Source organism: Lolium perenne, chromosome 7 (genome assembly GCF_019359855.2).
Source record: "Lolium perenne isolate Kyuss_39 chromosome 7, Kyuss_2.0, whole genome shotgun sequence".
NCBI lineage: Eukaryota > Viridiplantae > Streptophyta > Magnoliopsida > Poales > Poaceae > Lolium > Lolium perenne.
Genome location: NC_067250.2, coordinates 101,955,775 through 101,982,150, shown reverse-complemented (window position 1 = coordinate 101,982,150; position 26,376 = coordinate 101,955,775). Strand labels below are relative to the sequence as shown.

The 26,376-nt window shown below is 43.2% G+C and overlaps 3 protein-coding genes across 4 annotated transcripts; 2 read left to right on the top strand and 1 right to left on the bottom strand.

Moving 5' to 3' along the window:
• Window positions 1-7,762: 7,762 nt before the first annotated feature.
• LOC127315789 (BTB/POZ and MATH domain-containing protein 1-like) lies at window positions 7,763-8,581 on the top strand. The gene has a single exon (XM_051346241.2). The coding sequence runs from the start codon at window positions 7,763-7,765 to the stop codon at window positions 8,579-8,581; it is 819 nt and encodes a 272-aa protein (XP_051202201.2).
• A 1,144-nt stretch (window positions 8,582-9,725) lies between these two features.
• On the bottom strand, window positions 9,726-11,835 carry LOC127316451 (uncharacterized). 2 transcript variants are annotated; one of them, XM_051346843.2, is made up of 7 exons: window positions 11,362-11,835; window positions 11,136-11,251; window positions 10,934-11,022; window positions 10,765-10,839; window positions 10,577-10,669; window positions 10,340-10,438; window positions 9,726-10,182 (listed from the first exon to the last, which is right to left on the bottom strand). In XM_051346843.2, exons 1-7 carry the CDS (start codon window positions 11,703-11,705, stop codon window positions 9,928-9,930), a joined length of 1,071 nt encoding a protein of 356 aa, XP_051202803.1. In that variant the 5' UTR covers window positions 11,706-11,835; the 3' UTR covers window positions 9,726-9,927. The 2 variants fall into 2 exon arrangements, with proteins under 2 accessions (XP_051202803.1, XP_051202804.1); XM_051346844.2 differs by having other exon boundaries at window positions 10,340-10,435; window positions 11,362-11,834.
• Window positions 11,836-23,912: 12,077 nt separating this feature from the next.
• LOC127315790 (uncharacterized) lies at window positions 23,913-24,905 on the top strand. The gene is made up of 2 exons (XM_051346242.1): window positions 23,913-24,065; window positions 24,141-24,905. The coding sequence occupies exons 1-2, from the start codon at window positions 23,913-23,915 to the stop codon at window positions 24,903-24,905; spliced, it is 918 nt and encodes a 305-aa protein (XP_051202202.1).
• The last annotated feature ends 1,471 nt before the right edge of the window (window positions 24,906-26,376 follow it).

Sequence of the window (26,376 nt, the reverse complement as noted above, 5' to 3'; positions counted from 1 at the left end):
ATCAAGCACTTTTCTGGCGCCGTTGCCGGGGAGGAAAGGTAAAAGGTACTCACACTCCGGACCTCGGCTACCAAGCTATTTTCCGCCATTGTAAGTACTCGAAGCTATTTCCTTTAGATCCTGCAATTGCAACTTTTTGTTTCTTGTTTACACTAGTTAGGCATAATGGAAAACAACAAAAAAAGTGGTGAGCTTTTTAGTCTTTTTCCTGATTTAGAATTGTTTGATTCGAAAATTAAAAAACCTATGGAACCTTATTTGCATGCTAGTAGCGATGTTATTAGTATGAATGCAATTACTGCTAATGCTATGAAGAAGTCTAAGCTTGGGGAAGCTAGTTTTTGTGGTCTTTTTAGCTTCCCATCTTTAGGGAGAAAATTTGTTCTGATAATGCTTTATCTCCCATATGCGATACCGCTAATGATGCTCCTGATATTTTGAATCCACCTGCTGAAAGTATTCCGTATAAAATACCTATGAAAATTATTGAACGTGTTCTGGATAATCACTATCAAGGGGATGGAACCTGTCCATCCTAGAGATCATTCTAATGTTTTTGCACGAATTATGTGGGTTATTCAAGTGTGCAGGTATCTCTATGGATGAAGTGAGGAAGAAGCTATTCTCTGCTTTCATTGCCTCGTAAATCGGCGCATTGGTATAAATTATTGGAGAATAGACATTCTCTTGGTTGGGAGGAAATTGCATCTCTCTTTTATTCTAAATTTTATCCTCCGCATGAAGTGCATATTGATAGGAATTATATTTATAACTTTTATCCTCGTGATGGAGAGAGTGTTTCTCAAGCGTGGGGGAGATTGAAATCTCTAATGCTCAAATGTCCCATTCATGAGCTCCCCGTAATGTTATTGTTAACAATTTTTATGCGAGACTTTCAGGACAACACAAGGACTATCCGGACGCGTGTTCGGAGGGATCTTTCACAAGCAAGGAGGTTGAAGCTAGGTGGGATCTTCTTGATCGGATTGAGGACAACGCTGAAGGATGGGAGAACGACAAAGGTAAAGAGTCGTATAAATTATGATTATGAATGCATTGAAGCTTTTATGGATACCGATAAATTTCGAAATATGAGTGCTACTTATGGTCTTGACTCTCAAGTTGTTGCAAATCTTTATAAATCCTTTGCTTCTCATTTTGAACTGCCTAAGAAGAATTTTGATAAGTATCATGAACCTTTTAAAGAGGCTTGCATGAAGAATGAAATTGTTGTTAGTTATTGCCATAAGCATGCTCAAACTCCTAAGAGTGCTATTTCCTATAAGCATGTTAATTTTTGTGGAATACATAGACCATGTGGAATTAATCAAATCAAAGATGAATATTGTATCCATCATGCTAATGAAAAAACTAGAAAGTGGTTTAGGGCTCTAGATGATCTTGGTAAAAAAGTTTGTGCCCTCTATCCTTTTATTTGTGAAGTTTGCCATGAAGTGGGTCATTTTAATTTTCAATGCTCCTCCAATGATAATTTGAACCCAATGAGTGCTGCAAATTTGTATTGTGATGATGAAATTTCTCCTAATCAGCATGATGAACTTACTTTATTTTTGGGGTGTGAAGAACTATCGAGAAAAATCTCTTTGTTACATATGAGTGATCTTGATATTGATGATGTCCTGCATGGGTGTTTTTCTTATTGCATTGATAATAGCCATACAAATACTTACATACAAAATATTTTAGAAGATGACACCTTGCCAAAATATGATAGGACCGCTGTGTGTTTTCAACTAATTAATCAAAAGGAGGGATCCTCCCAAGTTTCTTCTATTGTTTCTGAAAGTAAATCAGGTTATGCGGACAAGCCACCCTTCAAGCCTCTTCCTCCTGAAGAAGGGAACGAGGAGAAGGAAGAGAAGAAGAAGAAGAAGGGAAAGAAGAAGAAGAAGAAGAAGGAGAATAAAAAGAAAGAGGTAACGGCGTATCCCCGCGTGAATGAGATAACGCTAGGTAACCGTAAGTATGTTGCTCCTAATGATTATTGTGATAATGAATCTGAATATGATGATCTTCCTATGCCCTTTACATACATTAGCAATCATGATTTGAATGAGCACACTACTTTTGATATTGCAAATCTCTGGGAAATTAATTCTGAAAATGATGACAATGTGCCTCCGATCTTTGATGATTATTATAAAGAATGCTATGATATAGGTTCTAACTATCCTTATGAAACTTGTCATAGTCATGATTGGGTTACCAAAAACAATTCTCTTAATATGCAACTTGTTTACCATGTTCAAATTCTTGATAATAATCTTGCTCCAATTACTATTAATGAGAATAACTCTTCTTATGCCAAAATTAATGATACTTCTATGCATATGAACCATGATAAGAATGTTTTAAGTGATGGGTATATTGTGGATTTCATCAATGATGCTACTGAAAGTTATTATGAGAGAGGGAAATATGGTTATATGCATCTTAATAATATTAAGTTTCCCTTCTTTATGTTGAGAATCTTGAAGTTACTCGTGTTTTATCCTCTTATGCTTATCACTTTGTTCTTCATGAATTCATTTGTGTACAAGATTCCTCTTCATAGGAAGCATGTTAGACTTAAATTTGTTTTGAATTTGCCTCTTGAAGCTCTCTTTTGCTTCAAATACTATTTCTTGCGAGTGCATCATCAAAACTGCTGAGCCCATCTTAATGGCTATAAAGAAAGAACTTCTTGGGAGATAACCCATGTGTTATTTTGCTACAGTATTTTGTTTTATATTTGTGTCTTGGAAGTTGTTTACTACTGTAGCAACCTCTCCTTATCTTAGTTCTGTGTTTTGTTGTGCCAAGTGAAGCCTCTAATCGAAGGTTGATACTAGATTTGGATTTCTGCGCAGAAACAGATTTCTATCTGTCACGAATCTGGGCTGTTTTCTCTGTAGAAAAATCAGAAAAATATGCCAATTTACGTGCGTATTCCTCAGATATGTACGCAACTTTCATTAGTTTTGAGTTTTCTGATCTGAGCAACGGAAGTATTTATTAGAAATTCGTCTTTACGGACTGTTCTGTTTTGACAGATTCTGCCTTTTATTTCGCATTGCTTCTTTCGCGGTGTTGGGTGGATTCCTTTGTTCCATTACCTTCCAGTAGCTTTGAGCAATGTCCAGAAGTGTTAAGAATGATTGTGTCACCTCTGAACATGTGAGTTTTTGATTATGTACTAACCCCTCTAATGAAGTTTATGAGAAGTTTGGTGTGAAGGAAGTTTTCAAGGGTCAAGAGAGGAGGATGATATACTATGATCAAGAAGAGTGAAAGCTCTAAGCTTGGGGATGCCCCGGTGGTTCACCCCTGCATATTCTAAGAAGACTCAAGCGTCTAAGCTTGGGGATGCCCAAGGCATCCCCTTCTTCATCGACAAATTATCAGGTTCCTTCTCTTGAAACTATATTTTTATTCGGTCACATCTTATGTGCTTTACTTGGAGCGTCTGTATTGCTTTTATTTTTGTTTGTGTTTGAATAAATTGGATTACATCATGCTTGTGTGGGAGAGAGACACGCTCCGCTGGTTCGTATGAACACATGTGTTCTTAGCTCATAATATTCATGGCGAAGTTTCCTCTTCGTTAAATTGTTATATGGTTGGAATTGGAAAATGATACATGTAGTAATTGCTATTAATGTCTTGGGTAATGTGATACTTGGCAATTGTTGTGCTCATGATTAAGCTCTTGCATCATATGCTTTGCACCCATTAATGAAGAAATACATAGAGCATGCTAAAATTTGGTTTGCATATTTTGTTTCTCTAAGGTCTAGATAATTTCTAGTATTGAGTTTGAACAACAAGGAAGACGGTGTAGAGTCTTATAATGTTTTCAATATGTCTTTTATGTGAGTTTTGCTGCACCGGTTCATCCTTGTGTTTGTTTCAAATAACCTTGCTAGCCTAAACCTTGTATCGAGAGGGAATACTTCTCATGCATCCAAAATCCTTGAGCCAAACAACACTATGCCATTTGTGTCCACCATACCTACCTACTACATGGTATTTCCTGCCATTCCAAAGTAAATTGCTTGAGTGCTACCTTTAAACAATTCAAAATTTATCACCTCTGATTTGTGTCAATGTTTTATAGCTCATGAGGAAGTATGTGGTGTTTATCTTTCAATCTTGTTGGGCAACTTTCACCAATGGACTAGTGGCTTCATCCGCTTATCCAATAATTTTGCAAAAAGAGCTGGCAATGGGATTCCCAGTCCCAAATTAATTAACAAAAATAGACACTCCTCCATGGTATGTGATTGTTGGACGGCACCCGAAGGATTCGGTTAGCCATGGCTTGTGTAAGCAAAGGTTGGGGGGAGTGTCATCATCATAATAAAACTAAAATAAAAAGGCACTCCTTCATGGTATGAGATTGTTGGCAGGCACCCGAGGATTCGGTTAGCCATGGTTTGTGAAAGAAAGGTTGGAAGGAGTGCCACCCAAAAATAAAATAAAATGGGAGCCGCTCTTTGAAGGTTTGCCTGGCAATGGGGGTTAGAGTACCCGCTACCATTCGTTGACAACAACAAGCACCTCTCAAAATTTTACTTTATTGCTCTCTATATGTTTTCAAAATCAAAGCTCTAGCACAAATATAGCAATCGATGCTTTCCTCTATGGAGGATCATTCTTTTACTTTCATTGTTGAGTCAGTTCACCTATTTCTCTCCACCTCAAGAAGCAAACATTTGTGTGAACTGTGCATTGATTCTTACATACTTGCTTATTGCACTTGTTATATTGCTTTGCATTGACAACTATCCATAAGATATACATGTTACAAGTTGAAAGCAACCGCTGAGACTTAATCTTCCATTGTGTTGCTTCAATACCTTTTACTAAGAATTCATTGCTTTATGAGTTAACTCTTATGCAAGACTTATTGATGCTTGTCTTGAAGTGCTATTCATGAAAAGTCTTTGCTTTATGATTCACTTGTTTACTCATGTCATATACATTGTTTTGATCGCTGCATTCACTACATATGCTTTACAAATAGTATGATCAAGGTTATGATGGCATGTCACTCCAGAAATTATCTGTGTTATCGTTTTACCTGCTCGGGACGAGCAGAACTAAGCTTGGGGATGCTGATACGTCCCCGACGTATCCATAATTTCTGTCGTTCCATGCTTGTTTTATGACAATACTTACATGTTTTGCTTGCACTTTATGATGATTTCATGCATTTTCCGGAACTAACCTATTAACGAGATGCCACAGTGCCAGTTCCTGTTTTCTGCTGTTTTTGGTTCCAGAAAGGCTCTTCGGGCAATATTCTCGGAATTGGACGAAATCAACGCCAAACCTCCTATTTTTCCCGAAAGGCTCCAGAACACCGAAGAAGAGTCGGAGAGGGGCCAGGGGGCCACCACACCACATGGCGGCGCGGGCCAGACCCGGCCGCGCCGGCCTAGGGTGTGGCGCCCCCAGTGCCCCCTCGCGCCGCCTCTTCGCCTATAAAATCCCTTTCGACCTAAAAACGCAGTACCAATTGACGAAACTCCGTAAAGACTCTGTGGGCGCCGCCACCGTCGCGAAACTCCAATTCGGGGACAGAACTCGTTCCGGCACCCTGTAGGGACAGGGAAGTGCCCCCGGAAGGCTTCTCCATCGACACCGCTGCCATCTCCACCGCCATCTTCATCACCGCTGCTACTCCCATGAGGAGGGAGTAGTTCTCCATCGAGGCTCGGGGCTGTACCGGTAGCTATGTGGTTAATCTCTCTCCATGTACTTCAATACAATGATCTCATGAGTTGCTTTACATGATTGAGATTCATATGAGTTTTGTATCACAATTCATCTATGTGCTACTCTAGTGATGTTATTAAAGTAGTTCTATTCCTCCTGCACGTGTGTAAAGGTGACTAGTGTGTGCACCGTGTGGTTCTTGTCGTAGGCTACGATCATGATCTCTTGTAGATTGTGGAGTTAATTATCATTATGATGGTATTGATGTGATCTATCTGGTTATGTTGATCTATCTTACACTATAAGGTTACTTAAATATGAACAAATTGTGGAGCTTGTTAACTCCGGCATTGAGGGTTCGTGTAATCCTACGCAATGCGTTCATCATCCCCCAAAAGGGTAGAGTATGCATGTATCTAGTCGGGGATGTGATCAATGTTGAGAGTGTCCACTAGTGAAAGTATAATCCCTAGGCCTTGTTCCTAAATACTGCTGAGTTACTACCGCTTGTTTCTTGTTTTCTTTAAGCGTTACTACTGCTGCAATACTACCACCATCAACTACACGCCAAAAGCTATTTTCTCGGCACCGTTGCTACTGCTCATATATATTCATACCACCTGTATTTCACTATCTCTTCGCCGAACTAGTGCACCTATTAGGTGTGTTGGGGACACAAGAGACTTCTTGCTTTGTGGTTGCAGGGTTGCATAAGAGGGATATCTTTGACCTCTTCCTCCCTGAGTTCGATAAACCTTGGGTGATCCACTTAAGGGAAAACTTGCTGCTGTTCTACAAACCTCTGCTCTTGGAGGCCCAACACTGTCTACAGGAAAAGGAGGGGGAAGTAGACATCACCCGCCGACGTGGAGGATGACCTGTGGCGGTTTATTAGAAAACAGCAACAGAAAAGTGATATTCTATTTCCTTACCATTTTGGGTGAGTGTTTCTGTCTTGAGCACATTCTCTTTTGTTTACTCCATGCATGGTATGTGGCTAATCGATGAGTTATGCATGACTGTGCATGTATCGTGTCCGCAGGTTCCACTGGATTCTTATGGTAATTCAAGTTCAGACCTCCTCAGTTCTCGTCCACGACTCTCTGAATATGGATCCGGCGCTTTGGGGCGACATGAGAAAAATGATGCAAAAGTAATTATTTTCATTCATTTGCGCTCTATATCGATCGGCCTATTTCGTTCATCATTTCCTAATATCAAGTAACTAATTAATAACTCTCTTGTTCATTTAATTTTCTTTGCCTCGTAGGGTTTGGAGACGGTTCGTAGATACCAAGGTCGGTGAATTCAAAAAAGAGCTACATTTTAAAATGGCAGTGCGGACGACTGGGGATATTCAGCCACCGGGGATCAATCTATGTGGATACTATGTTTGTGAGAGGATCCGGAGATACTGCAATGAGCGGGACCAGCAGTGTGAGAACAACATCCTGAGGAATAACCTCCGGAAGACGCTTAGTCCAGAAGCTCGCTTCCGACCACTTCAAGAGGAACTAGCTGGATGGTTGGCGAGGGAAGTCATCGATCCTAGAGGAGAACACCATTATGATGACGTAGAACTTTTTATGCACTAAATTATAGATGGAAACTTGTTCAAAATTGTATATGGTCATCCGATATTGAATATATATTGTATATGGTCGATATTGAATATATATTGTATATTCCTCTTGAATTCTTTTTGGTTCTAATTTCAAATTTGTTTGAAATTGTACATTCATATGCATGTATGTAGTACCGTAGAATATGTGAAACTCCTTCAAAATTACAACCCAAAAGAAATAAAACAATACAAATTAAAAAGAAACCAGATTTAGGGGGAGGGGGGCTAAAACCCTAAACCCTGCGGAGGCCTTTAGTCACGGTTGGCCAGAAGAACCGCGACTAAAGGTCCTCCGCCCTGGCGCTCGCCTGCGGCCCACGTGGACGGGCCTTTAGTCGCGGTTCGTAAGGAACCGCGACTAAAGGGGGGGGGGCCTTTAGTCGCGCTACTTTGATCGCGGTTGCGCCACCGCGACTAATGGCAGTTACCAACCGCGACCAAAGCCCCTTTTTCCACCAGTGCAAGGTAATGAAAGGACGGGCTTTGATGAATTCCCCAACCAATAAAGATTGCGATGACGATTCTGAAGACAATGGGTGGCTTAGGTTCGTTAAGTCAGCTACTTTGGAGAAAGACTATGTATTTGAGGGACACGTCACATTCCTATGCGCCATCTTGGTCATACATGACAGCCCAGAGCACCAAAAGACGGGTGGCAGCCCTATTCCTTCAGACATCGGGTCTGATCTTGGTCGCCTGTTAGATCAAGAGGATGGGACGGATTTGTCATTCATCGTCGACGGGGAGATATTCCGTGTGCACCGAGCAGTCATTGCTGCCCGCTCGCCGGTGTTTAGGGCGGAGCTCTTTGGTTCCATGGCTGAAGCTACAATGTCATCCATTACGCTGCAAGATATCACGCCTGCAACATTCAAAGCTATGCTTCGATTCATGTACACAGATAAATTACCCGGAGAAGATGAGCTTGTGGACTATTCTGTTGAGATGTTTCAGGATATTCTTGCCGCAGCCGACCGGTATGCACTGGACGGGCTGAAGCTTATGTGTGCCCAAAAGCTATGGGATTATGTGACGGTGGATACGGTTGCGGCTATTTTAGCTTCCGCCGAGACTTACAACTGTCCAAAGTTGAAGAAGGAGTGCTTCAACTTCTTTGCGGTGGAGAACAATTTTAAGAAGGCCGTGTTCACGGATGGCTTTGCAATGTTGGTGCAGAAATTCCCATCGTTAACTGCCGAGCTGAGAGAGAGGATTGTGAGTTGTGAAATAATATAGCGCAGTACAACTGCCTGTGCAGTTTACCCGTTTGAGCATGGCCAGAATATTGCGTTTAAAGCATGTGTTGAGTGCTATCTGATATCTTGGCAAGGATATTGGGACACAGGCTACTTTTATTTGATGAACTTGGGGTCTGTTATTTGCTGCCAAGTGGTATTATTAGGCGACGAGGTGTGGATTTCAGACAGCACAATGCAAATCAGAGGAGGGTATGCCAAACTATGACACATGTGTCTTCGTCTATGTTCACTTTTTTGGAAGTTAATTATACGCTCTCTTGGACTTCAAGTCCTGAAGATGGGCTGTTCTTGTTGATTTTAAGATGTTTCCTTTGCTATGCTGATCTGATGTATAACCACTAAGATATTTATTATCTATATGTCTATGTTTTTTTGCGCACGAGTACTATAAGATGAATGCAAGCATGCTCTAACTGATCGGTATACCAATATTCTGGGGTATATACCGTTTGCATTACTTCAGTCTCTACCAACTTAGCTTTAGCAGATTTCAGTATATGTAAATGTACAGATGAACATCAATTTTGTTCTAAAACTGTGTTATTCACAATATTGGTCGTAAATTGAATTTCTGACATGAATACTCTCACTCTGTTCCCATTTATAATGAGCACACGCTTTTCAAGAGACAAACCTCGACCCAAAAAATTAAGCAATAATATATCGATTATTTCGTACAAAATTGATATTCTTAGATTAGATTCATACTGAAAATATTTCTAATGATATAAATTATTTGTGAAATAATTCTTCTCTACTTGTACTAACATCTGGTCAAACAAAAATCCTGAAAAGTCGTGTGTGTCTTATAGATGGGAATGGCGGGAGTAGGATTTTGAAGTTGCTGAAGGTCGTTTGTTGCCAGGTGGAAGATTAATAGGGGATTTGGTCCCTGCAAAAACGAAGGCCTAAGTGGGCTTTGTAGTTGCTCAAAAGAAAAAAAATTAACTGTGTTTTTTTCAGATGCAACGCCAGGTAGCAATACTTCTTTGCACCATGGCACTATGCAAACTAGTACTTAGCTAATTTGTTCTAATCAACTGACCCTGAAGAAACAAAAAAGTTGCACTCAGCGCAATCTCACGCTGATAGCTATCGTGCACTGCAACTGCAAGCACAAATGATATGAGGTCAGGACTTCTTATGGTTGTTTCAGTACATAAAAGGTGCTGGCTATATGTCAGAAAAAGAACACTGCATTGACATTACAATCTCAAGCTACGTTGACAGTGCAAAAGGGCCTACAATGTCATGAATTTTAGTAGTTGCCAATGAAAACAGGTTCAGCTCTGCAATGTCTTGGTATACATATATAGTAGTAACCTATAGCGCCGCCTGCACCAGCTCGTACAGAGCCCACAGCGCGACCCCTATCACCGTGTCCCTGACGAGACCCTTGACGATGGAGCTAGCCCAGGTTTCCGACGAATCCCTGCCGACGAGGTCACGAAACCTCAGCTCGCCCTGGTCCGACATCAGTGCGTACACCACGCCATTCATGTGCCCCTTCCCGATGACCCCTACCACAGTCTTGCTCTTGTTCACGGCCTTGCTCCTCTTCAGCGACCAGGCCAGGTACTGTGAAGCAAACGAGAACAGGTTCAGGTACAAAATAAATACAGTCTGCAGCAGCCGTCACCGGTGGAGTGTTGAGTGTATCAGGGACAGCTTGAACCTTGCAGCATTGAATAAGTTCGATGAATTATAAGATAAGGACTCGGGGAATCGACCGTACCATGTCGCGCTCATGTATGAGAGGCTGCACCAATGAAGGGTATGAGCTGCTCAGCTTCTCGTACAATTCATACGGGCTAACCGCAGCTTTCTCATCCTGCTGGATAATCAGCAGTCAACCATGGGTTTTACTAAATGGGAAGGCTGGTTCGTTGGTATTGGCAGTTTATTTTTGCCTATATTAAAAAATCACCGGCTTCTGGGGCAAACGAAGAAGATTGAAAACAGGAGAGCATACCGGTGTATCGGTTGTAGAAGTGATTCCACGGAATAATGCGATTACGAGTTTAGTCTTTTCATCCCAGCTCAGCGATTTTAATGCTCGTTCAAGCTGCAAGAACAATCTGATGCCATTAGCAACATAGCAGTATTGGTTACATACATAGCTAGAATGTAGCATCAGTTTCAGTGCAGACTTCCACATACAGTAATTTCAATTGGGCGATCCCCGAGAACAAGTTGAGCATCAATATCTTCAGACACCCTCCTGGCTGCTCTGAACTGCCGGAAGAAGAACCGAGTAAATTAAGCTGGCTGCTGATTTGTTGCATAGCAAAATCCGGGAAGAAATGAGCTGTCAGGTCAGAACAATTACCTCCTCTCCAAATGGCCTGTTCGCGCCGGATGAAATCTTTGACGAGAAGACGGCCAGGAGCAAACGCAGAGCAAGAGCACTCTGCCCACCTGCAAGGTCACAAAGATACCGAAATGTAATCGGCAGCTCTCCATTTGTTTGATGAACCGGCGAACCAGTAAGAAAAAAACATATCAAGATCATTATGTGCTCGGTTGCGTACCCAGGTTGATGCTCCGGTTGACGGCTCCGAAGAACTTGGTGCCGCCGAGCGAGAACATGTTGGACTTCAGAAGCGGCTCGCCGGAGGCGTTGTCGGGAGCGTACATGATCCCGGCTCTGCAGTGAGGGCTCTGCAAAGGCACCTGTCAGATTTCGAACAGAGAAATGGTGGTATGTGAATATGTGATCGACCGATCGATCGGGGTATTGGAGGAGGTCGATCATGCCTGCTCCGGCAGAGCTCGACGACGACGTTGTCCGGGCGGACGGCGCGGAGCACGCGCTCGACGTCTTGGGTGGACTCTGCGGAGAGGTGCGAGGTCCCGAGGATCCACACCTCCTCGGGCTCGGCGAAGTCCGGCGGCCGCCAGGCGGGCACGGGCCCGAACCGGCGCCGCGGGACGCGCACCAGCGCGCCGGACTCGACCAGGCCGGCCAGCGCGGGGCTCATCGCGGCCGCGGCGGCGCGGGTGTCGGCGAGCGACGCGGACCGGTAGTCGAAGCACGCCGGCGGCGGCGGCAGGGGCGGCCGGAGGGACGCGGCGGTGGATGGCGTGGGACCCGCCGCCATTTCTTCTGGCTGGTGGTGCCCGCGCCGACGCGCGGGAGGATAATGGTGGCGAAGTTGGGCGGCTGTGGGGCGATGGACCTGAGGATGGATGGCGTAGATGGGCTCCTTGCCACTCGCGTAGTCGCGTTGCGCCGGATAGGTGAATTATTTTGAGTTTTCATTTGCTACTTTTTGTGAAGGAGCACTCCATCGTCACTTGTTTGAACAAATAAGTGTACGTTTACTTTTCTCCTAAGTTCAATTATTCTAGGTTTTTTCCAATATTACAGAAAAAGTAGCAAATAACTAAACATGAAATTAGTATATTCTAAAATTACAATTTTAAGATAGATCTAAAGATGTTAATTTGGTGCTATAGATGTTGCTTATTTTTTATAAAGCTGGTCAAACATGAGAAAGTTTGATTTAAAATAAAGTTAAAAGTACACTTATTTGAGGACGGATAGACTATATGAAAACTCAAAATAATTGATGGTAGTGAACTCATAACTAACTCAAAATAATTGATGGTAGTGAACTCATAACTGGACTAGATTTTATAAACTGAATCAGATTTTTCTGCTGATTTAAAGTTAAAAATGGATGGATGACGATGCAGCAGCTGCTCTTTCCTGGTCCTATGCGGTATGTTTGCATGTTGAATCCAGACGGGTGCTTTTGCCTAATCCAACTTTAATCTTGTCATTGCAGCATTTCACAGCTTTTACCTAATTTTACTTTTGCGGGACAATTTGCAGGACGCAGCTTGCACCCCTGCCCGTGGAAGAGATGGAGCTGACTAATAAGAGCATCTCCACGAGACGCGCTATATAGGCCGCGCGCTATATAAACCACCGATTTGCAGCGCGTGGAGCTGGAATCGCTTCTCCAGCAGGCGCGGTAAACGGCGGCGTTGTAAAAAAATTGGACGCGCAGCTTTTTGCACAATCCCGAGCGCCAAATATGACGTGTCGGCTGCAGCGCGCGGCATCGCTCAGCGCACGCGCGAATACGCAACGGCTGGAAATTTTCTCCCGCGCTCGCGCCCTCCATTTCCCACCGCTGCAAAATCATGCCGCCTCCTGTCGATTCCGCCGCCGGCCCCGCTATTGCTCGCCACCGTACCGTAGGTCCACCTCGCCCGCGCCTCCTACCGGCAGTAGCGGCCGCTCCGCCGCGCTGTACCGATCGGGCGCCGTCGCCACCGACGGGCACAAGCCGGCGCTTCTCCCTGCCTCGCCCGCGCCTCCTCCTCTACATACCACGCGCCGCCGTCGCCATGTCGTCGTCTTCAAGCTTGCTGTCGACATGGCGCAGCCAAGATGCTCGCCGATTTGCTCGCAAGGTATGCGCCTCCGCCGGCCGGCCGCCATGATTTTGTGTATATCTGAGATACTATAGTTGTAGTTAAGTAATTTCATATGTATGTTTGTAGAGTTCATCATAGATTCATCGGATGATGAGTATGAATGACATAGGCATCCCCGATGGGCCTGCCGAAGATGGTACCCGGGGTTTACTGAAGGCCCACGAGTCGAAGAATATGAAGTTCGGAAGCCCAATTAGTTGTTAAGGAAAGATAGAATTGTATTAGGAATAAGGAGACTTGTAACTTTACGGGTTGAACTCAAAGAGTTTCCCGGAATTTGTAAACTTATGTAATACGAAACCCTCGGCTCCGCCTCCTATATAAAGGGGAGTCGAGGGACAAAGAGAGGATCGAATCATTGTCAACACAACCCTAGTTTTCATAGCAGTCGAGTACTTTTCCGGCTGAAACCCTCGAGATCTACTTGCCCTCTACTTCCAACAAAACCCTAGTCTACAACTTGTAGGCATTGACAAGTCGATACCTTGTCAATGACCAAGAGGAAGAGGAGAACATATCCTTAATATTAGCATACCGCACCGTTAAGAACCAAAAATTGGTGGATCGGTGTTTGGTAGACAGAAGTTGTGGAGAGAAAGGATTGAAGGGCATGAGAAGTTGATGCGGTCGTATTTCAATGAGAATCCAATATTTCCCGAAAGATATTTTTGGCGTCATTTTCGGATGAGCATCAACTTGTTCAAGCACATCGCAACGGAGGTGACCAAGTATGATCGGTTCTTTCAGCAAAGGAGAAATGCCGCCGGAGAACTTGGTCACAGCACATATCAAAAGGTGACCGCCGCCTTACGTATGTTGGCATATGGTATACCGACGGATCTAGTTGATGATCATTTGGCCATGGGAGAGAGCACTTCTATCTTGTGTGTGAAGTGCTTTGTCGTTGCAATTGTGAATGTTTTCGGATCCACATACTTGAGAGCCCCCAATGCTCAAGACACGACAAGGCTTTTGGAGATCAACGCCGACCGGGGGTTTCCCGGTATGCTTGGTTCCATTGATTGTATGCATTGGAGTTGGAAGAATTGTCCAGCGGTATGGCATGGACAATTCAAAGGGTAGAAGAAGGATGCCACCATAGTCCTTGAAGCGGTCGTCGATCAAGAGACTTGGATATGGCATGCATTTTTTGGAATGCCCAGGTCTTGCAATGACATCAATGTTCTTCAACGATCACCACTAATGACAAGACTTGCAATGCGGGAAGGTCCATTGATGGAGTTTGAAGCAAATGGCCACAAGTACAACTATGACTACTTTCTCGCCGACGGCATATATCCAAGGTGGCAAACATTTGTGAAGCCGGTTATTCAACCATGAGGTAAGAAGCAAACCCAATTTCATAATGCACAAGCGGTGGCTAGGAAAGATGTAGATAGAGCATTTGGGATTTTGCAAGCTCAATTTGCCATTATGAGAGGGCCGGCTAGATTTTGGGACAAAGAGTGCCTTTGGTATATCATGACCGCTTATGTCATCATGCATAACATGATTATAGAGGATGATCGTGGGAAAGATGTGGATCATACCCACTACGAGTTAATGGGGGTTCCCGTGCAAGTGAGGAGGTCCGCACATAAGATTGTCCGGTTCATTGCCACGTACCATGTCATTCGCTCCAACGACACACACGATGAGCTCCAAAAAGATCTCATGGAAGAATGGTGGAATTAGCATGGATAACAATAGTTGCATACTTGTTGTATTTGTTTGAAAACTATGTGTTGTATTGTCTCAAAACTATGTTGTATTGTTGTATGTTGGTCCGCAAACTTGTTGTATTTGGTGTGAACAATTTCATGTACTTGTTGTATTTGTTGTGAACAATTTATTGTATTTGTATGGTATGTTTTATTTCTGAATTTAGATGGTTGTTTGATCTTCTTTGATGAATACTTGTGTGTGTTTGTTGTTTGCGCCGCGCTGCGCGCTGCATAATGGAGCGCCTGGCGGAGGAGATTTTTTACCGCGCCAACACGAGCTGCAAAATAGTGCATCCGGCGGGGCAAATTTCCACTCAGCGCGCGCTATACGTTTACAGCGTGATGGAAGCGAGATTTAGCGCGCCAAAATTTAGTGCGCTTGTTGGAGATGCTCTAAGAATCAGACGCTATATGTACTGACTACTGAGCCATGTTAAAACGACGCCCTGTTTATTTTATTTATCGTCGACTCTTAGCAAGAAGAAGAGGAGCTAAAACCGAACATATGCACTTAGAGCATCTCTAGCAGAGCCCCGTAAACGGGCCAAAACAGAAAAATAACCGCCAGTTTACGGGTTCGGGCTGAAAAATAGCGCCGATCAGTGACCGTAAGAGGCCCAAAACCGAAAAACTTTTTTCGGACCGAGACCGAAAACCCAAAACGGCATGTATTTGTAGGGGTCGCTCGAGCGAACCGAATGCTCGATCCCTATCTAAGGCGCGCTGAAATTTTAGCTGACGGAACCGCTAGCTCTCTCCCTCCCCGCGCCGCCACCACACTCCGCCGCTGCCGCACCGCCCGATTCGCCTGAGCCCTGATACGTCTCAAACGTATCTATAATTTCTTATGTTCCATGCTAGTTTTATGACAATACTCACATGTTTTATATACACTTTATATCATTTTGATGCATTTTCCGGCACTAACCTATTAACAAGATGCCGAAGCGCCGATTCTGTTTTCTTTGCTTTTGGTTTCAGAAATCCTACATAGGAAATATTCTCGGAATTGGACGAAACAAAAGCCCACGGTCTTATTTTGCACGGAGCCTTCCAGAAGTCCGAAGAGGAGACGAAGAGGGGCGATGAGGCGGCCACACCCTAGGGGGGCGCGGCCCCACCCCTGGCCGCGCCGCCCTATGGGGTGGGCCCCTCGAGCGTCCCCCGACTCTGCCCCTTCGCCTATTTATTCCCTCCATCGCGAAAACCCTAGTACCGGGAGCCACGATACGAGAAAAGTTACTGTGACGCCGCCGCCACCAATCCCATCTCGAGGGATTCAGGAGATCGCCTCCGGCACCCTGCCGGAGAGGGGAATCATCACCGGAGGACTCTACATCATCATGCCCGCCTCCGGATTGATGCGTGAGTAGTTCATCCTTGGACTATGGGTCCATAGCAGTAGCTAGATGGTTGTCTTCTCCTCTTGTGCTATCATGTTTAGATCTTGTGAGCTGCCTATCATGATCAAGATCATCTATTTGTAATGCTACATGTTGTGTTTGTTGGGATCCGATGAATATGGAATACTATGTCAAGTTGATTAATTGATCTATCATATATGTGTTGTTTATGTTCTTGCATGCTCTCCGTTGCTAGTAGAGGCTCTGGCCAAGTTGATACTTGTAACTCCAAGAGGGAGTATTTATGCTCGATAGTGGGTTCATGCCTCCATTGAATGCGGGACGTGTGACAGAAAGTTCTAAGGTTATGGATGTCTTTGTTGCCACTAGGGATAAAACATCGATGCTTTGTCTAAGGATATTTGTGTTGATTACATTACGCACAATACTTAATGCAATTGTCTGTTGTTTGCAACTTAATACTGGAAGGGGTGCGGATGCTAACCCGAAGGTGGACTTTTTAGGCATAGATGCATGCTGGATAGCGGTCTATGTTCTTTGTCGTAATGCCCTAAGTAAATCTCATAGTAGTCATCATGATATGTATGTGCATTGTTATGCCCTCTCTATTTGTCAATTGCCCAACTGTAGTTTGTTCACCCAACATGCTATTTATCTTATTGGAGAGACACCACTAGTAAACTGTGGACCCCGGTCCATTCTTTTACATCTGAAATACAATCTACTGCAATATCTGTTCTCTGTTGTTGTTCGCAAACAAACATCATTCTCCACACCATACGTTTAATCCTTTGTTTATAGCAAGCCGGTGAGATTGACAACCTCACTGTTAAGTTGGGGCAAAGTATTGTGATTGTGTTGTGCAGGTTCCACGTTGGCGCCGGAATCCCTGGTGTTGCGCCGCACTACACTCCTCCACCAACAACCTTCACGTGGCCTTCATCTCCTACTGGTTCGATAACCTTGGTTTCTTTCTGAGGGAAAACTTACTGTTGTGCGCATCACACCTTCCTCTTGGGGTTCCCAACGGACGTGTGCATCACGCGCCATCAAGACTGTTTTCTGGCGCCGTTGCCGGGGAGATCAAGACACGCTGCAAGGGGAGTCTCTCACATCCAATCTCTTTACTTTGTTTATTGTCTTGCTTTACTTTATTTTATTTTCTTTTTTGTTTGCTTTCTTTATATCAAAAACACACAAAAAATAGTTACTTGTTTTACTTTACTTAATTTAGTTTGCTTTACTTATTTTTATTACTGTTAAAATGAATACTCCTGAGAACACTAAGTTGTGTGATTTCACTAGCACCAATAATAATGATTTTATATGCACTCCTATTGCGCCACCTGCTACTACAGCAGAATTTTATGAAATTAAACCTGCTTTACTAAATCTTGTTACGAGAGAACAATTTTCTGGTGTTAGTACTGATGATGCTGCTGCCCATCTTAATAATTTTGTTGAACTTTGTGAAATGCAAAGGTATAAGGATGTAGATGGAGACATTATAAAACTGAAATTGTTTCCTTTCTCCTTAAGAGGAAGAGCTAAAGATTGGTTGCTATCTTTGCCTAAGAATAGTATTGATTCATGGACTAAATGTAAAGATGCTTTCATTGGTAGATATTATCCTCCTGTTAAAATTATATCTTTGAGAAGTAGCATTATGAATTTTAAGCAATTGGATAATGAACATGTTGCCCAAGCATGGGAAAGAATGAAATCTTTGGTGAAGAATTGCCCTACCCATTGACTAACTACTTGGATGATCATCCAAACCTTCTATGCAGGATTAAATTTTTCTTCGAGGAACCTATTGGATTCAGCTGCTGGAGGTACTTTTATGTCCATTACTTTGGGTGCTGCAACAAAACTTCTTGATAATATGATGATCAACTACTCTGAATGGCACACCGAAAGGACTCCTCAAGGTAAGAAGGTAAATTCTGTTGAAGAAACCTCCTCCTTGAGTGATAAGATTGATGTTATTATGTGTATGCTTGTTAATGGTAGATCTAATGTTGATCCTAATAATGTTCCTTTAGCTTCATTGGTTGCTCAAGAAGAGCATGTTGATGTGAACTTCATTAAAAGTAATAATTTCAACAACAATGCTTATAGGAATAATTTTGGTAACAACTATAGGCCATATCCTTCTAATAATAGTAATGGTTATGGTAATTCTTATGGTAATTCTTACAACAATAGTAGGAGTACACCCTCTGGTCTTGAAGTCATGCTTAAAGAATTTATTAGTACACAAACTGCTTTTAATAAATCTGTTGAAGAAAAGCTTGGTAAAATTGATGTTCTTGCTTCTAAGGTTGATAATCTTGCTGCTGATGTTGATCTTCTAAAATTGAAAGTTATGCCTAATGAAGATAAAGATATTAAGTCATTTGCTACAGCAAACGCTATCCAAGTTCGAATTAATGATAATATTAGGTTGATGGCTGAATTGCATGCTAGGTGGGAAAGAGAAGAAAGAGAAAAACTTGCTAAAGAGAATAATGTAGCTAAATTTTGGACTATTACCACCACTAGTAATGTTGATGCTTCACATGTTGCTAAACCTCCTACTATCACTGGTAAAATAATTTGTGTTGGCAATGTTTCTAATTCTACTGCAAAGCGTGCAAAATTGCCTGAAACTGTTGAAACTGTTTGTGATAAAAGTGCTGAAATTTTTCAGAATGCTGTAGATCATAATGGTTTAGATTTTGATAGTTGTCATATCTCTGAAGTTATTAAGTTCTTACAAAAACTTGCTAGAAGTCCTAATGCTAGTGCTATAAATTTAGCCTTTACAAAACATATTACAAATGCTCTCATTAAAGCTAGAGAAGAGAAATTAAAACTTGAAACTTCTATTCCTAGGAAGTTGGAAGATGGTTTGGAGCCCATCATTAAGATGAAAGTCAATGATTTTGATTGTAATGCTTTATGTGATCTTGGTGCAAGTATTTCTGTTATGCCTAGGAAACTCTATGATATGCTTGACTTGCCACCATTGAAAAATTATTATTTGGATGTTAATCTTACTGATAATTCTATAAAAAACCTTTGGGGAGGATGATGATGTTCACATTACGGTTAACAATAACCTTGTCCCCGTGGATTTTGTTGTCTTGGATATTGAATGCAATGTATCTTGTCCTATTATTTTGGGAAGACCCTTTCTCCGAACTGTTGGTGCTATTATTGATATGAAAGAAGGAAATATTAAGTATCAATTCCCTCTCAAGAAAGGTATGGAACACTTCCCTAGAAAGAGAATGAAGTTGCCTTTTGATTCTATTATTAGAACAAATTATGATGTTAATGCTTCTTCTCTTGATGTTACTTGATTTGCACTTTCTGCGCCTAGCTAAAAGACGTTAAAGAAAAGCACTTCTTGAGAGATAACCCATGATGTTTTTATTTTACTACTGTTTGGTTGTGTTTTGGAAGTTGTTACTACTGTAGCAACCTCTCCTTATCATGTTGTTGTGCCAAGTAAAGTCTTTGATAGTAAAGTTGATACTAGATTTGGATTCCTGCGCAGAAACAGATTTTTACCTGTCACGAATTTGAGTAGATCTCTCTGTAGGAAACTCGTAAAATGCTGAAAAAATTCATGCGCGATCCTTAGATATGTACGCAACTTTCATTCAATTTGAGATTTTTCATCTAAGCCTGTTAAGTGCCTCGAAATTTTTTTCGTCTTTACGGACTATTCTGTTTTGACAGATTCTGCATTTTATTTCGCATTGCCTCTTTTACTGTGTTGAGTGGATTTATTTGTTCCATTAACTTTCAGTAGCTTTGGGTAATGTCCAGAAGTGTTAAGAATGATTGTGTCCTTTCTGAACATGTGAATTTTTGATTATGCACTAACCCTCTAATGAGTTTGTTTTGAGCCTGGTGTGGAGGAAGTTTTCAAGGGTCAAGAGAGGAGGAAGATATAATATGATCAAGAAGAGTGAAAAGTCTAAGCTTGGGGATGCCCCCGTGGTTCATCCATGCATATTTCAAGAAGACTCAAGCATCTAACCCTGGGGATGCCCAAGGCATCCCCTTCTTCATCGACAACTTATCAGGTCACCTCTAGTGAAACTATATTTTTATTCCGTTATGTGCTTTACTTGGAGCGTCTGTTTGTTTTTGTTTTTGTTTTTGTTTGAATAAAATCGGATCCTAGCATTCCTTGTGTTGGAGAAAGACACGCTCCGCTTTTTCATATGAACACTGGTGTTCTTAGCTTTACTTTAATGTTCATGGCGGAGTTGAAAGCTGCTTCGTTGATTGCTATTTGGTTGCAAACAGAAAATGCTTCATGTGGTAAATGGTATATTGTCTTGAATAATTTGATACTTGGCAATTGTTTTGAGCTCTCATAGATCATGTTTAAGCTTTTGCATCATGTAGTTTAAACCTATTAGTGGAGAACTACCGTAGAGCATGTTGAAATTTGGATTGCATGATTGATCTCTCTAAGGCCTAGATATTTTCTGGTAAAAGTGTTTGAGCAACAAGGAGACAGTGTAGAGTCTTATAATGCTTGCAATATGTTCTTATGTAAGTTTTGCTGTACCGGTTCATACTTGTGTTTGCTTCAAACAACCTTGCTAGCCAAAGCCTTGTACTGAGAGGAAATGCTTCTCGTGCATCCAAAAACCTTGAGCCAAAACTCATGCCATTTGTGTCCACCATAACTACCTATATGTGGTATTTCTCTGCCATTCCAAAGTAAATTGCTTGTGTGCTACCTTTAAAATTTCATTCCTTGTCTTTGCAATACATAGCTCATGGGAAAATAGCTTAAAAACTATTGTGGTATTGAATATGTCGCTTATGTATCTTATTTCTTATAAGTTGCTTGTTGAGCGGTAACCATGTTTCTGGGGACGCCATCAACTGTTACACCTTTGTTGAATATCATGTGAGTTGCTATGCATGTTTGTCTTGTCTGAAGTAAGGGTGATTTATCATGATTAAATGGTTTGAGTATGCATATTGTTAGAGAAGAACATTGGGCCGCCAACCAAAGCCATGTATCATGGTGGAAGTTTCAGCTTGGACATTAATCCTCAATCTCTTATGAGAATATTATCTGTTGTTGAATGCTTAAGCATTAAAGAGGAGTCCATTATCTGTTTTCTATGTTGTCCCGGTATGGATGTCCTCAAGTTGAGATCTATCAAAACTGAGAAATCAAATGCGATCTATCTCCTTGGACCTTTGTACAGGTGGCATAGAGGTACCCCTTTGTGACACTTGGTTGAAACATATGTAATGCAATGATAATCCATGGAAATCCGAGCTAATTAGGACAAGGTGCGGGCACTATTGGTATTCGATGCATGAGGCTTGCAACTTATAAGAGGTTTTATGCATAACACATATGAATTATTACTACTGTTGACAAAATTGTTTCCATGTTTTCAAAATAAAAAGCTCTAGCACATGAGTAATCCATGCTTCCCTCTGCGAAGGGCCTTTCTTTTACTTTATGTTGAGTCAGTTTACCTACTTCTTTCTATCTTAGAAGCAAACACTTGTGTCAACTGTGTGCATTGATTCTTACATGTTTACTTATTGCACTTGTTATATTGCTTTATGTTGACAACTATCCATGAGATATACATGTTACAAGTTGAAAGCAATTGCTGAAACTTAATCATCCTTTGTGTTGCTTCAAAACTTTCTATTAAGAATCTATTGCTTTATGAGTTAACTCTTATGCAAGACTTATTGATGCTTGTCTTGAAAGTACTATTCATGAAAAGTCTTTGCTATATGATTCAGTTGTTTAGTCATTATCTTTTTGTTAGCAAAACTATAGACTATTGCTTCAAATCACTTCATTCATCTCATATGCTTTACAATAGTATTGATCAAGATTATGACAATAGCATGTCACTTCAGAAATTATCCTTGTTATCGTTTATCTACTCGAGGGCGAGTAGGAACTAAGCTTGGGGATGCTTGATACGTCTCAAACGTATCTATAATTTCTTATGTTCCATGCTAGTTTTATGACAATACTCACATGTTTTATATACACTTTATATCATTTTGATGCATTTTCCGGCACTAACCTATTAACAAGATGCCGAAGCGCCGGTTCGTTTTACGCTATTTTTGGTTTCAGAAATCCTACACAGGAAATATTCTCGGAATTGGACGAAACAAAAGCCCACGGTCTTATTTTGCACGGAGCCTTCCAGAAGTCCGAAGAGGAGACAAAGAGGGGCGACGAGGCGGCCACACCCTAGGGGGGGGCGCGGCCCCACCCCTGGCCACGCTGCCCTATGGGGTGGGCCCCTCGAGCGTCCCCCGACTCTGCCCCTTCGCCTATTTATTCTCTCCGTCGCGAAAACCCTAGTACCGAGAGCCACCATACGAGAAAAGTTACTGTGACGCCGCCTCCGCCAATCCCATGTCGGGGGATTCAGGAGATCGTCTCCGGCACCCTGCCGGAGAGGGGAATCATCACCGTAGGACTCTACATCATCATGCCCGCCTCCGGATTGATGCGTGAGTAGTTCATTCTTGGACTATGGGTCCATAGCAGTAGCTAGATGGTTGTCTTCTCGTCTTGTGCTATCATGTTTAGATCTTGTGAGCTGCCTATCATGATCAAGATCATCTATTTGTAATGCTACATGTTGTTTTTGTTGGGATCCGATTAATATGGAATACTATGTCAAGTTGATTAATTGATCTATCATATATATGTTGTTTATGTTCTTGCATGCTCTCCGTTGCTAGTAGAGGCTCTGGCCAAGTTGATACTTGTAACTCCAAGAGGGAGTATTTATGCTCGATAGTGGGTTCATGCCTCCATTGAATGCAGGACAGACGAGAAAGTTCTAAGGTTATGGATGTGCTGTTGCCACTAGGGATAAAACATCGATGCTCTGTCTAAGGATATTTGTGTTGATTACATTACGCACAGTACTTAATGCAATTGTCTGTTGTTTGCAACTTAATACTGGAAGGGGTGCGGATGCTAACCCGAAGGTGGACTTTTTAGGCATAGATGCATGCTGGATAGTGGTCTATGTTCTTTGTCGTAATGCCCTAAGTAAATCTCATAGTAGTCATCATGATATGTATGTGCATTGTTATGCCCTCTCTATTTGTCAATTGCCCAACTGTAATTTGTTCACCCAACATGCTATTTATCTTATTGGAGAGACACCACTAGTGAACTGTGGACCCCGGTCCATTCTTTTACATCTGAAATACAATCTACTGCAATCTCTGTTCTCTGTTGTTCTTCGCAAACAAACATCATTCTCCACACCATACATTTAATCCTTTGTTTACAGCAAGCCGGTGAGATTGACAACCTCACTGTTAAGTTGGGGCAAAGTATTGCGATTGTGTTGTGCAGGTTCCACGTTGGCGCCGGAATCCCTGGTGTTGCGCCGCACTACACTCCTCCACCAACAACCTTCACGTGGCCTTCATCTCCTACTGGTTCGATAACCTTGGTTTCTTTCTGAGGGAAAACTTATTGTTGTGCGCATCACACCTTCCTCTTGGGGTTCCCAACGGACGTGTGCATCACGCGCCATCAAGCCCCTCATCCCGGAGGTAGCGCAGGTCACCCCGCACCCCGCCCGATGTTCCTCGCCCAACTCTGGGTGCCGCCCTCTTCCCCGCTGCCGCCGCTCTATCCGAATCGAGGATGAGCTAGGGCGACGAGTTCGTCGATGTCGATCTGTCGGATTCGTCGAGCCCAGACGATTCCGACCTCGACGAGCTGCTCCAGGACGACAAGATGGAGGCCACCATGCTCCTCCTCTCCGTGAAGGAGCTGGAGGACCGTGCGAAGCTGCTGAATCAGCGACGCGGGTCCGTGGTCGGCCGGAACCACATCCAGCGGAATCGCCTCCTCGGCCACGAGCAGCTGATGGAGGACTACTTCGCCGAGGTACATACCTATCCTCCCCATCTGTTCCGTAGGAGGTATCACATACGGCGTAGCTTGTTTGTCTGAATCGTCAAGGCATGCAAAGCCAATTCAAATTACTTCAAGCAACGTAGGAATGCCGCCGGGGTGATGGGTTTCAGCGCGTTCCAAAAGATCTCTGCTGCCATGAGGGTCATTGCGTATGGCATCCCTGCGGATTACACCGACGAGTATCTTCAAATTGGCGAAGATACTACATCGGAGTCGGTCCGCAGGTTTGCTCGCATGATTATCAAGTTGTTTGGGCCAACGTATCTCCGAGCTCCCAATGATGATGACACCAAACGCTTGATGGAGATAAATGAGAAAAGAGGTTGGCCGGACATGCTTGGTAGTCTTGATTGTATGCATTGGACATGGAAGAATTGTCCAAAGGCATGGCATGGACAGTACTGTGGCAAGAGCAAAGATGCAACCATTGTACTTGAGGCCGTTGCATCACAAGATTTGTGGATTTGGCACTATTTTTTTGGTTTGTCGGGGACACTCAATGACATCAACGTGCTGCAAAGGTCTCCTTTGTTTGCCAAATTAGCAAATGGGGAAGCACCCACTTGCAACTACAAGGTCATGAACAATGAGTACACAATGGGATATTACCTAGCCGATGACATCTATCCGGATTGGGCAACTTTTGTTAAGTCTGTCAAGGATCCCCAAGATAGAATTGAAGCTGAATTTGCCAAAGCTCAAGAAGTAGCTCGAAAGGACATTGAGAGAGCTTTTGGTGTTTTGCAAGCAAGGCTTGCCATTGTTCGTGGCCCTGCCCGATTTTGGGATAAGAAAATGTCGTCGTGGTGAACAGACAGATGCCATAGGATGGCTTAAGTTGGGGCCGAATGGGCGCTAGAGGATTCGGGGGAGGGTTTTTGATTAGATTGGATGAACTTCCGGATGCTTTCCTCAAGAACTTGGCCTAAGCCAGAGGTAGAAGAAGAAAGACACAAGGAAGAACTCTGCTCTAGATCTCTCTCTTCATTGATCTCCACATATTACAGGTTTGTGCATACAAGGTTCGTCGTTTGGCTCGTACATCTCATGCCCGCGATGGGGTGTGCCCCCTCTCCTTATATAGGGGAGAGGGTGGCTTACAGGGGAAGAAACCCTAGGAAACCCTAATGGCATCTTTGAACAGACAAACTACTTTACAAAGCTACTTTAATCATAGATGACACTGGTATCTTCTTTAATCAGGGAAGCTGACGTTCCCCGGTTGCTTTTGGCGTCATCTTCCTCTTTCGCGTCAGGGCTTCGTTTAAAGCTACTTTGCTTAGCTCATCCTTGTCCTCTAGCTCTTTGAGAGAATCTTTGACCAGTCTTGCCGACGTGCTACAGTACACATCTTACCGGTGACCCGGTGTCTTCTTAGCTCATTCCGGTATACCCCTCTTGGGGATACCGGTATAGATTTACTTAGCCAAATGTTTAACTTCGCATTCCGGAATAAACATTAAACCGGTATCTTGATGGCTCAAACCATCCGGTTTGGCATGCCTTTGGCATACCGGGGGTCATCCCCCCAACATTAGTCCCCGAAGCTGGTATAGTCCGGTGGATTTTATCCGACGGACCATGCCAGGTTCCCATATCTTAAGGTACCGGTTTAATCTTTCCGGTGGTCAGTTTAGATTTCCTGGCATCTTTGCCGGACTCATATCTTTCTCTCCTTACGGAGTATTTCCGGTATCTTACCTTCCCGTATCTATGACATTAAATTCCTCCTCGGTGAAGTCGAGAATTTCTCGGGTACAGTGCCTGTCAGAGACATGCGCACTGTATCTGACGCGCCAGTGCCAGGGGTCACTTCCCTTCGGCTTCTGCGCTAGCATTTATGGCACCGCACCGGATCCCGCTGCTGTTCCGGATCCGTGCGGCCTCCCTGTGGCATTTTGTTTTCCGCGCGTGTATTCTCGCGCCACATGGCGGCCCACGAACCGAACCGCCGTGGCCCAGCGGTTGCCAGCCCACTACTTCTTCTTCTATATAATGGGGGTGTGGTTCCACTGCTTCTTCTTCTCCGCACCTGCCCCCTTTCCAGCGCACAGAGCTCCTCGCCCCTTGCGCTCTCATCGCCGCCGGTCGCCGCCAGAGCGTTGCTCCCGACGAACCAGCGTCATTGCTTCCGCTGCGCTGAAGGTCTCCGCCGCGCAGAGATCCACCGACGCTCCTTTGCCGCTGCTGCTTCGAGCTTTCTTCGGCGGCTTTCGCCTCTCTTCGTCGCCGGCCTTCGTCGACGACCACGAGCTCGCCGCACCTCTGGCAAGCCTCTTCT